Genomic DNA, 13,394 nt, shown 5'->3' on the forward strand with positions numbered 1-13,394 from the left:
TATGCCGTCGTCCTACAGGCCTCTTTGTATGTTGGACACGGCAGGTAAACTTTTCGAGAAGTTGATTCGAGCCCGACTGACTCTCGCCATTGTAGCTGCCGGTGATTTGTCTCCGCGTCAGTACGGCTTCAGGAAGGGACGATCAACGATCGACGCAATCGGAGAGGTGCAGCAAGCGGTGAACAGAGCCGAGAGCTATAACCGTTTCTCTCGCAGAGTAGTGCTTCTTGTTACGCTTGATGTCAAGAACGCCTTTAACTCGGCGAGATGGGTTGATATGCTGGACGCGTTGCATAACACCTTTCGCATCCCGGCATATCTGCGGAGGCTGATAGAAGACTACCTCCGATGCAGAACTCTCATTTACGAGACGAAAGACGGACCGCGCACGGTGGATGTCACTTCCGGTGCCGCACAAGGTTCCATCTTAGGCCCGGATCTCTGGAACGTCGCTTACGACAGCCTCCTTAGGTCCGAGATGCCGGAGGAAACGGTTTTAGTTAGGTACGCCGATGACGTCGCAGCCCTGATTGCTGCACGCAACGTGGAAATGGCCCAGCTTAAACTGAACCAGGTCATGCGAGTCGTTAACAGATGGATGGAAAATCACGGACTGTCGCTCGCTTTGAGCAAAACAGAGATCGTGATTTTGACTAAGAAACGAATCGACACCGTCGTCCCATTAAGAGTGGGAGATGTAATGGTCCAGACCACGCGAGCCGCAAAATACCTTGGCGTCTTGGTGGACAATAAGCTGACTTGGAGGGACCAGATTTTCCTTACAGCGGACAAGGCCTCTAAGATGGTAACTCATCTTAGCAGGCTCATGGCCAATGTCGGCGGTCCCAAGTCCAGCAGGAGAAGACTGTTAATGTCTACAGTCCAGTCCGTGCTCCTTTACGGAGCTCAGGTGTGGGCAGACGCACTAAATATTGAATTTTATCGGATACGGATCGCCCGGGTACAGCGTCAAGCGGCGCTCAGGGTGTGTTCCGCCTACCGTACAGTGTCTGAGCCTGCCGTCCTGGTTATTGCTGGAGTCATCCCCATCAAGCTTTTGGCAGGGGAGAGGAAGGCAATTTATCAGCGACAAGGCGAAATCGGCAAGGACACTGCAAGGACCGAGGAGCGCTCTCGTACGTACCAGCAATGGCAAAACAGCTGGCAACAAGACGCCCGTGGACGTTGGACTGCTAGACTTATCAAACAAATCCAACCGTGGGTAGAACGGCGGCATGGCGAGGTGGATTACTACCTTACAATGTTTTTGAGTGGTCACGGCTACTTCCGGTCGTACCTACACCGAATGGGCAAGGCCGTTTCGCCGGATTGTATTTATAGCTCAGGCGTTCCCGACGACGCGGAACACACTTTCTTCCGCTGCCCGCGTTGGGAAAGGCTCCGCCTTGAAGTGACTCAAACTTCGGTATGATTTCGGTGGACACGGTCTGTGACCGGATGTTGGATGGCAAGGACTACTGGTGCTGCTGGTCCAGCTTTGCACAGGGTATACTCTGCGCCAAAAAGCGTGATCCGGACCGGAACGCGGGACTAGATAGGTGCGAGCCCTCTGGGCGTAAGCCAAAATTAGGCCTAGCCCGAAGTTTAAAGCGATAAGCGGTTTCCAGGCTAGAATCCTAAGAGTAGAGGAGGTTTTTAGTGGGTATTCTACGTAAGTATTAGTCCCACACTACAGGCTGGCCACCTTTGTGCGCAAAAGCATTTTCCTGCCTCTCTCTAAAAAAAAAAACCTTGTATCAACCTACTACAATGTTGTTAATATTACTACAATTGTTGTTATATTGTAAGCATTATTCTGAACTTCCTCCATTTTGTAGAACTAATCTGGATAAATTGGAGATCTGAATAAATAAAGTCTGGATGAACTAGGTTATCCTGTACAATACATGAAAGTAGTAAAAGTGACAGAAGAAGAATAAATTGTGTGCAAAATACTAATATATATATAATATTAGTTAATTACTTTGTTTTAGCCAGGATGAGTTAACCTTTAGACTGGCAGTGTTCGATGGCAGGCAGATTTTTATAAGAACAAAAGTGTATTTTCAAAAATTCATTTATCATAGTTTATTTGATCATAGCCATATGTGTACTTAAATGAAAGGTAACATTATGAAGAATACTTAACATTAAGTTACAGTCTTCTATGTTGTTTTATTTCTGAAATTTAAGTATTCAAAATAAATGGAAAGTAAATTATAACAGTAAAACGGTTTCACATTCATACTCCAAAGATGGTACTGTATATGCTAATTTTTAGAACAAAGTGAAAATATTTAAACTACAACAAATATGTTCTTATAGAGAAGAAATATATTATACATGTATCTTATTTTCTGTAGAATGCCTAGGAAAATCAGGAGGTGTACCTGAAAAACTATCTTTGAGGATTCACTGATTTGAAAAAAGTGCACATAAAGACACATGAAAGTACACATATTTACTTAGAAATTTTTGATTGTACTGCAATCTTTCTCAACAGTAGAGAGCATCCTACTAACTTGATATATGTTTTCATTTGATAAACAGCTGAATAGAAAAAAATACATCGAGTAAAGTAAAAAAAGTCTTTGCTGTAGTGATACCTAAACCATTTGAAACTCCATCTGTGTCTGTTAGCGTATGATTTACACCAAAGAGTGACATTCATTTGAAACTACAACAGAGGTGCTAGGTCTCAAGCCGAGGCTGAAATCACATTGAAAGGTTAATGAAACTGTTCTTGCAAGTAACGTTATTATTGTTAATAATTGTACTCGATGGTTAGATGGCAGCAGACTGGTGGGCCACACAAACCCAATGTACCAACAGAGCTCCACACATTCATTGGACCAGGAGAGTGAGAGACCCTCGTCTGCTAGGTCTGTCTACTCCAACTACCACGGGACGCGAGCGTTTAGTTACACGGGCAGTCACCCTCCCTCCACATTCCTCAGCCGCGGCCCTCCAGCGTACAACCTCCACTCACCTGATAAGACTGAAACTGTTATTTAATTAATCAAACTAAACAATATTTATTTGTGTAACTATTTTTTTACTCTAGAAAGCAATTGAAATTTGAATTTATAATTTGTACATAATATAAGAAATGCATTTAATTGTGACTGACAATAATTTAATAAATACATTGTAAATACCTAAATTTAAATGTTTGTGATTTTTTCCCGCTTGATCCCTAGAGACTTGAGTCTCCAATGGATAAAGAATCTAAGTGAATAGTTCTATTTCTTGTAGGCTTTATTTCGATATATTAATTTTTAACATTTAAAAAATTGCATTGCCTAGTTTTTGGAACAATTTTGATAATACACAATGTCATATACTGGTCCTCATAAATCATTGAGTATTTAATAATAATTATTTATGATTAAATCTTTGGCTCTTATGATATCCAAAACAAGTTTGTTTTGTTATTACAAAATCCTCACATTCTTAAAAACGTAAATAATTTATATTTTAAAGTACCTTAGCCAAGGAAACTTCAAGCTTATAGCCTCATTCCTAGAATTGAGAGTAAGCTATTATATGGTTGTAAACTTACTTAATATTTGGTGTTAGCTGTACAATTTTAAACTTTATTCAAAATTAAAGAATCTATAAAGTAATGATTAAGTGATTTTCAGATATACAAAGGCTATTATGTACATGACTGTATGGATCTATGTGTTTGATATTTATTAACCTCTTAAATCCCAAGTCCCAAATGTTACATTTAAAATTAAATACACAGTACTATATGAACAGTTTATTCTGAATAAAATGGTACTAAATAAGTATCTATTCTTTTTATTCAGTCAATCAAGGAAGCACAGCAATCACAAACTGCACTTGGCCGCATGCGTCCGTGGGATGCAATAGGTGAATAACCTCCAAATGGTTTCACAAATTTTACATTTGATTACAGGCATTCCAGGGTAAATATTTGTTAAATAAATTATTCATTTCAGTGAAAAATATCACTAATGCAAATATTTTTCTATTTAATGTAATATTTTGTAATGACTGAGGCCTCGGTACATACAGTTAATTTTAAATTCATTGGTTGTTAAGAAAAGAACCAGAACCAACAGAAAAACAGTTTCCTCAGTCCCTGCCAGCTGGAATCTATGGCAAATTTAACCTTCTCTGTACTGCAGTAGTTCATACTAGATAAAATTCACAATGTATTTTATTGCAATGATCATTTGTTCCAATCCAAATTGTCTTTGTTTGGGATACCATCTTTTGAGAATATGGGTTGCATCTTTGTACCACAGTCATTTGTTACTCTTAACACTACATAATACTGTTTGTTATCATTGCATCATGATTGTAATCGACTCATTTTTAAGTATTGGTACTTATGACGGGCAAGTGTTACTGGACATTTTAAAATGGACTAGTGCAATAGGCTTTATAAACCTAGGATTGGGTACATCCTTGTTGTATTTTATTTTATTAATAAGAACCAACTAGCAATAATCACACATTTTTCCAACATTTATTATTATCTTTTGTTAGTTTTATCTTATTATTTTTAATTTTAACATTACTAGTTGTATCAAATTAAAGTCTTTCTCATCATTAAAGAATATGAGTGTCATCATTTTTATGCAGTATCATTCATGAAATACTATCAGAACAAATCATTGTTCTAATCAACATATGTTGCCGTGTTTTGTTTGTTAGTTTATGAAGCAAAATAATACAAAAGTATAGGTGTACAGAAGAGTCTATCCGTTATCTATGAAATTGCTGATGTGACGACATAGTTACAAACACTTGTGGAATTCTTATCATTTGAGTTACAGTACAAATAAATACAAGTGGTCAGTATTTGTTGAATACTTCAACATGCTACCTATTCTGGGAAGGTTTTTGTTGCTCAATCGAATCAATAACAAAATGTTGAGAAGATGTTTCTTTACAGTATCATCTGGGATGAAATATCCAAAACTACAGTTCCACTTTCAGAACATGTCAACTCCATCTATTTTACATGCAGTAAGTAATTCAACATTGAATTATAAAAAGAATAATTTTCTTTGTGATATTAGTTAGTATGTCTTAAATCATGATTATGTTCCATAATTATTTCATAAGTTCACTAATAAACACCATCACCAGGTTTTTTAATTAATCACCATCATTATAGTTTCAGACAGAATTAAATGTCATTTTAAAAATCTTGATAAGATGAGTATAAAGATTTTAAAAATTAACCGTCTTGTTGAATTATGGCAAAGTACTTTTAGCACTAATGGCCTGATTTAATCCAGCTACCCTACTACGGAAAAACACTTATTTGTATTTTTGTAATATTACTGACTCATGTAAATAATTACTAATTGTGATGCATTGTCGGAAAGATCATTTTTGTCTATAATGATTAAGTGGTGGCATTTAAAAAATCTGAATGTTTACAAGGTATAAATATAATAAATTTAATTTCTCTATAAAAATTAAATTTTATACATATAAAAATTACAGTTGCATGTTATTCATTTATAGTATCTTAATGAGTTATTTATAGTAATCTGAATATTTTCGTTTTTAACTGATAGTTCTCCATAAAACTGTTTTTTTTTTTTTCTGTAGAGAGGAATATCACAATTTTAGTTGAGCAAGGTACAGAACAAATATACAGGGTGTACATAAAGTCCTGCACGGGTATAATATTTTCTGAACGATAACAGATAAAGAAACAAGATTTGGTACATCAATACTACACCTAAAAATCTACTTTTTGAAGGAACTATCAGTTTTCTGTAATATCATGGGGACGTCCCGCAAGGAGTCAGAAGGAAATCTTAAATAGGAGCATAGGTCAATATGGACATCATTTTAAAGGGCTTATCTAGCAGAGTTTAATGCCGCAAACCGCACTCAAAAAGATTGATCCAGTACAAAATGGCGGCTGTTCAAAGATTTTACTTGGTTACATTTTATTAGTAGCCATAACCCCAGTAAAGCAAAACTGCAACCAAACGAATACTGCAGCTAACTACTACATTATGCTTGTCAGTTGTACAGAAGTGAATTATGACATTAGTTATCCTCAAGGGTTACAAATTTGGTCCTAATATATTGATAACGGGGAAAACCTGATAACAGTAACAATTAGAAATCTCAGCGAACTATGACGATCGGAAACACTTCCTGTTTTCAAAAAGTGTTGAACAGTTCTCCCTACAGTTGTTCTAGAAATTGGCTGCCTCTCGTGAAAGTAGTCATTAAATAAATGGTATGCTTCCTCGTGTGATCGTCTGTTATTTCCCCAACCATCATAAGAAGTGTTATACGTTCACGTTCGTCAAGCGACATAGTGTAGTTGAAGAACTACAAGCAATACGACAAACTCTTTTGTACTAAAGCGCACTGATAAAATGGATGGACAGCACTACTAAAACAAGAAAACTAGAATAGCCTACTATGAATAGACTGGCTAATAGGAAAGTCCTAACTGCGACCCAAAGATAAGAGATTTCTAATTGTTACTGTTATCAGGTTTTCCCCGTTATCAATATATTAGGACCAAATTTGTAACCCTTGAGGATAACTAATGTCATAATTCACTTCTGTACAACTGACAAGCATAATGTAGTAGTTAGCTGCAGTATTCGTTTGGTTGCAGTTTTGCTTTACTGGGGTTATGGCTACTAATAAAATGTAACCAAGTAAAATCTTTGAACAGCCGCCATTTTGTACTGGATCAATCTTTTTGAGTGCGGTTTGCGGCATTAAACTCTGCTAGATAAGCCCTTTAAAATGATGTCCATATTGACCTATGCTCCTATTTAAGATTTCCTTCTGACTCCTTGCGGGACGTCCCCATGATATTACAGAAAACTGATAGTTCCTTCAAAAAGTAGATTTTTAGGTGTAGTATTAATGTACCAAATCTTGTTTCTTTATCTGTTATCGTTCAGAAAATATTATACCCGTGCAGGACTTTATGTACACCCTGTATATTACAACTATATAGGAACACAATGCAGAATAACATTTAGTAAAGAAGCCCAATGGTATTGTTAATATATTATTTAATATGTAATTTTAAAAACTGTGTTATGGCAGCACTAAACAGAAATCATTGATAAAGCAGAGCTAGGTGACAAACATTTTTTGGACTTTGGTATCAGACTTACCGATGATGAGGCAATTGGTCGGGAGAGTGACAAATATAAAATAAAATTGTGACAATATTGAATATGAAATGGTTGAATATGGATACATAAATAATACATATGTACAAGTTCTATCCCTGAAGTAAGGGCTGTTAGGGTGTATTTTAATATTTGCATATCTAAGTATATTTCACCCATCCATTGGCTATTTATCAAGTCACTGCGGTTGTTTTGATTCAGTAGCAAATTGCCAGCTAGTGAATCAGATCACAATGTCAGTTTTTTTCTCCCACCATTTTTGAAGCATGTGTTGTCATGTTTACCTGTAACAAAATCTTTATCTTCTAATTTCCATTACGAGTTGTGCCTACAATAATGAATGAAACAGTTCAAATTGATAGTTGATAAATTGCCACACAATGATGTCAAGCTCAGTATTCAGACAGACAACATTGTTTACCAGATGAACCAAAAACTGTGAACTGATCGGCAATTAACTTTTGTTTTTCCACATTGTTATGAGAGATATACAGCAACTCAAAGTAAAAACAACTGCCGATACAGTGGCAGCATTCAGGTTGACCCCAACCTTACCAATCTCTGTAAATAATGGCCAAGATGTATCAGTTTAGTTGATTTCACGGAATGCAGGGTAACAATTAAAGCTGGTGTTTACTATAGCAGAAACTAAAATCTAGAGCCTCCATTTATGGCCTGGTTACAAAACTGTTTTTTTAATAAACCAGACTTAGATGATTATGACCTGTCTTTTAAGCACTTTACTGAAGGTTTTCATAAAAAAGGATCTAAATTATCTAATGCTCCTCCCCTATGGGATGTGTCAGAGATGGAATTCCAATTGAACATTTTGCTGCAAGGGTACTACAATTTAGTCAAGTCACAGGAGCCTCTGTCAGCATTGTTACCTGTGATGAACATCCTACCCAGAAGTTGAGAAGTGGCCTCCCATATCTTAGATTTGTGAGGAGGTTGGAGAATGCCATCAGTATCATGGAGCCAGAACAAACACCCCTCACAACAACTTCGAGAGCCCAGTACCTGAGGTCAACACTCTGTCATCTTCACAAGTGAAGTGCCGTGAGCAAAATAAGAGCATTTCAAGTGATCATACTTTTTGTGAATGTCACAAGTGATAGTGATCAGTATCCTCTGGAGCACCCTGTGGGTGTATCAGTTTGAAGTCATTTTTTGGAGGACAAAAGGAATCTAACTATAGAAATTTAATTAACTTAAAACTAGGTAATTTGCAATTTCGTCATTTGGAAAATTGTTCTAACTAGTCACTATTATAAATAAAATTGCTATTTGTAAACATTCCAGGTCTTAATGGCAAAACCACAGTTCTAGAAACTTTAATAAAAAATTAATCGAACCTATTTGTCATTTGCTTATCAGAGCATTTTCTTAAACAATCAGTGGTATTATCGTCTTTTCCAAATTGTTTTTACTGAGCATCTGCTTTCTGTAGAGTAAACCGGATTAGAGGAGGAAATTAATATTTGTCCACAATAATTTTCATGTAAGGCCTCATGATGTTACAGAATTTTGTATAGAACTTAATTTTGAAGAAACAGCTATATTATTAGATAAATTCAAATTAATCATTGTTTCATTGTACCATTCAAATGATGGTGACCATAAAAGTTTTGTCAATAAATTTGAAAATCTTTTATTATATTTAACTCAATGGACCAGCTATATGATAGTTATTGGAGGCGATTTGAACATTAAATTTGATATTACAAAGAACAAACTATCCATTAAATATTGTTTAAATGTATTAAGGGAGTACAATTTTTATTGTCTGGACCAATCTCCTACACGAGGTGCAAATTGCCTTGACAACATTTTTGTTAATTGTGAACAGAATAGGGTTAACTCTTGTAACATTTTTTGTTTTCCCTTTTCTGATCATAATGGTGTAATGGCTGATCTTAATGTACAAGATACTCAAGCTCTTATTCCATCAAATGGTAAAAATGTTTTTATTGGGAAAGACATGTTCTTACAAATTGTTTTGCCTAATCCAGAAATATGCAATTTAATATCAAGTTTGAATGACTGGGAACACTTAATTAATAAAATTAAGATCACTGACGCTAAACAATCTTTTCAGTCCTTTTTTCTAACTCGTTTAAATAATATAAATTATTACTCAGTTGTTAAGAAAAATTTACTTATAACTAAAAGCAATTTTAAATATAAATGGTACACTAGTGAATTAAAGAATATGAAAGAAAAGTTGTTTTGACTCTTTAATCAGAAGTTCTAGGGAGCCTTTAAATGAGCTTCTCCAACTTTTAACCACCAAAAGCAGAGTAGAAATTATCCATAAAAAACACCAAACTTATCACAACACCAATTATATTAAGACCATCAGCAATAAAAATAAAGTAGCATGGGAAATAATTCAAAGCATCAGTAAAAGTACACCCCATAGGCTTCAAACTGATATTACTTTAGAAGACTTTAGTAAGTTTTGATTGACTTACTAAAAATATAAAGGTGAACACTGGTACAGTTATTAATAGCTGTTTAAATTCATTAAAAGTTTATTGTATTAATTTATCATTTTTATTGTTTAAATCAATCAAGCCATCTGACACAATTGGTACAGCTAAAAGACTAAAAAATTCAGACAGTAATGACATCTACAATATATCTAATAATCTGTTAAAGAGATTGATTTATACTTTTGTTGACTCATTGACACTTTGCTTCAATATGTGTATGAGTCAGGGTATTTTTCCAGAGCAACTGAAAGTGCCCAGAATTTGTCCAGTCTTTAAAAAAGGTTCCAATAATGATCCAAGTAGCTACCGCCCCATCTCGGTCATCCCAGTCTTTTCTAAATTACTAGAACTACTGGTCTATGACCAAATAAGTGACTATTTAGAAGAAAATAAACTTTGACTTTGATTATTTTATTATATGACTTAAACAAAGTTTTGATGGACTTACGAGGTGTGTCCAAAAAGTATCCGACCTTGATGTCTGGCATGAACTGACGTTACTCGGCGGCAACGGCAATCCGGTTCCCTTCAAAGTACTCCCCTCCACAAGCCACTACCTTATTCCAACACTCCTCCCACTTCTAAAAACACTCCTTAAATTAATTTTGCGTAATGGCTAACAGGTCCTTCGTCGCATTTTGTTTTATTTGTTCAACATTATCAAATCTTATTCCTTTCAAAGGAATTTTTAATTTCGGAAATAGCCAGAAGTCACAAGGAGCTATGTCAGGACTGTAGGGAGGCTGTCGTAGTTGGTTGATGTCATGTTTGATCAAAAAACACTGAGTAAGATTTGAGGAATAAGCTGGCGTGTTGTCGTGGTGCAGGATCCAGTCACGGCTTGTCCACAGTTCAGGTAGTTTCCTTCGCACTGCATCTCGTAGCCGCCTTAGGACCTCAAGATAATACTCCTTATTCACTGTCTGGCCTATTGGAGCATATTCGTAATGAGCAACACCGTCCTGGTAAAAAAAAACTGTCAGCATTGTCTTGACATTGCTTCAACTTTGTCTTGCTTTTTTCGGCCATTGCTTTTCGTGAGTTTTCCACTGTGAAGATTGAGCCTTTGTTTCAGGGTCGTAGCCATAAACCCATGACTCATCACCAGTAATAACTTTTTTAAATAGCCCTGGGTCACGTTTTATGAAATTCAGATTTTCCTGTGCGATTTCAAGTCGACAGTTCTTTTGGTCTTCTGTCAGCAGCCGAGGAACAAATTTTGCCGAAACACGGTTCATTTTTAAATCTTCGTGTAAAATGTTACAAACTGACGATTTTGGTATTCCTAAATCTTCTTCCAGCTTTCGGACAGTCAATCAACGGTTTTCATTAATTGCTGTACGAACATGTTCAACATTTGCAGCGTTTCTGGCCGTTGAAGGCCTTCCAGATCGGTCATCACTCTCCACTGATATGCGGCCATTTTTAAACCACTCTTTTATTTGTGTATCGCCCATAGACACGTCACCATAAACTTTCCGTATCATAGTAATCGTCTCTGATGCTGAATGGCCAAGTTTTTGGCAAAATTTAATGCAAATGCGCTGCTCAACACGTTCAGTCATATTGAAATGCGACGCACACACACGGCAGTACTGTACGGAACAGAGCACTGAGACTCATTGAGTGACCGGAATCGTATTCAATGCCTAATATGGGAAGGAGTAGGCTCGCCCCTCCCCTCCAATAACCGGTTCGAGCCGGTCGGTTACGCCGCGGCCGCCTACTGGTCGGCGGTCGGATACGTTTTGGACAGACCTCGTACATCAAAATTTTGTTTCAGAAGAGGTAAATCCACTATTGATGCCATTAACAAGTTAATACGAAATATACTGTCAACTTTTAAAATAAGGCCTTTGCGCAAGTTACTATACATATGATCCGAGTAAGGCCTTTGATTGTATAGAACACAGGACTCTTTTAGCCAAATTGAAGTATTATGGAATTCATGGATGTGTTCTTGATTTTTATAAAATCATACCTCATTAATACAACACAAAAAGTACATATGTCAAAGGAAATTGGTCACAGGAAGTCAAAATAGAGTATGGTGTCCCTCAGGGATCAGTACTTGGACCCTTACTTTTTATCCTATATATAAATGACATAACATTGGCTGTTGATGCTAATACGCTTCTCTACACTGACGACACACCTTTTTTCAATAGTAGTAATAACCTGAATAAACTAAAGAAATTAACCGACACCACAATAAACTATTTGAATAGTCATGTTGTAGTTCGCTTAAAAGCGCATAACAAACTGAAACATCTGACTGAAAAATACTCTCTTAAAATGTATAAAAATAAACTTTATGAATGGCTGTAACAAAACCTTTCCTATATTATTGATTAGTTTATCTATTAACAAAATAGACTTTTAATTATTGTTTCAAGATAAACTCATGAAACAATGTGTTATTCTCAACTGGAAAATTAATTACATAATATTTTGGTATTATACTTATTCAATATTATTTATAGACAATGCTATTTAGTCTGTAGCTGAATTAGACTTTGCCAATGCATGTAACATGTTTTACAACAAATAAACGAATTTATTATTATAAAGCATTTATTGAGATGTGTAATCCAAAATCTACAATCCAAAAACCCTTTCTTTAGGGGTATGCCTCATTCACACATAGTGCAGAATAAGGATTCTTCTGAAAATATTGTTTTCACAAATACTATTTAGAAACCTCATTTGAGATAAATTCTTAAAGGTCCAGTTATTATGAATAATTACTTTTGAGTCATCATATACTGAGTAAGCTTGAGTACTCTTATGACAAAGAATGGCTTAAATTCGTCTGCGCTAGTCAACATGATAACTCCTGTTTAATAACATTACATGTTTATTGTATATGGTTAACTTTATATTGATTTTTTTGAATCTTGAAGAATCCAATCTTCAAACTGTAGAGTTCTATTTTTGTAACATAATTACGTCATAGCATCCTTTTACAGCAATTTCTGCATAACAAATGTCACTTGACAATAAAGGAGATTTTGCAGGCACAAAATGTGAAATCCATTAATTCATTAAAATGTCATACCAATCTCCCATTTTTCTCCTTGAAACCATTTATCACCTTCCGAAACTAAATCCCTTTTGAATTCATATTATAAGTGGTCAAAATAATAATCCCTTATGGCATATTTTGTTCATACAATTTTGTATAGCATTTCCGCTCTTGTATATAATTTAATCGAACTTGTTCACAATCAGTTTTACTAAATAAATGTAATAATCTAATTACCTTTTTTAGGACTACATTCAAAATAGTATCAAGGTGTTACGAAATTTGGTAATCAAATTAACACAGTACTTTGATTTTTTATTTAACTCTTTATTAAGAGTTCATTAAGAACATATCCAATTTACAATGAGTTATATTACTGACATTTTCTTGATTGTCATAAGAAATCACTAAATAGGATGCAGCCTGCCTCAAAGGTGTTTATGACAAATCTGTTTATATCTATTTTTCCCATTTTTATTTTGTTAGCCATGGCTGCATATAAATTCATATCAATCAGTTTTCATATTCCTGCAGTTTTCAATTTGACTTCTCTTCTTCCATCTTGAATAAAATTTTAATTAGTAAGTGATCGAACCAATACACATAATTGGTATCTGAACTGCCAATCTCACTTTCATCCTGCCTAGAAGTTCAGAAGTTTCAGTTGATACATTAATTAATCATGTTACTAACATGTCAGATGTAGAT

The 13,394-nt window shown here is 35.4% G+C and overlaps 2 protein-coding genes across 2 annotated transcripts in view; both read left to right on the plus strand.

Annotated features, from left to right (window-relative positions):
- The window catches only part of LOC124362777 (sodium/potassium-transporting ATPase subunit beta-1-interacting protein), a 63,637-nt gene extending 60,711 nt beyond the window's left edge, over window positions 1-2,926 (plus strand). The window contains exon 9 of the mRNA XM_046817556.1: window positions 2,789-2,926. The gene's annotated coding sequence lies outside the window, so the exon portion shown is untranslated. The remainder of the gene's footprint in view (window positions 1-2,788) is intronic.
- Window positions 2,927-4,812: 1,886 nt separating this feature from the next.
- LOC124362778 (glutaminase liver isoform, mitochondrial-like) overlaps window positions 4,813-13,394 on the plus strand; it is a 35,744-nt gene continuing 27,162 nt past the window's right edge. The window contains exon 1 of the mRNA XM_046817558.1: window positions 4,813-5,004. Coding sequence (XP_046673514.1) covers window positions 4,855-5,004 — 150 coding nt within the window. The 5' untranslated portion in view covers window positions 4,813-4,854. The remainder of the gene's footprint in view (window positions 5,005-13,394) is intronic.

The sequence above is a fragment of the Homalodisca vitripennis genome, chromosome 5 (genome assembly GCF_021130785.1).
Source record: "Homalodisca vitripennis isolate AUS2020 chromosome 5, UT_GWSS_2.1, whole genome shotgun sequence".
Classification (NCBI taxonomy): Eukaryota; Metazoa; Arthropoda; class Insecta; order Hemiptera; family Cicadellidae; genus Homalodisca; species Homalodisca vitripennis.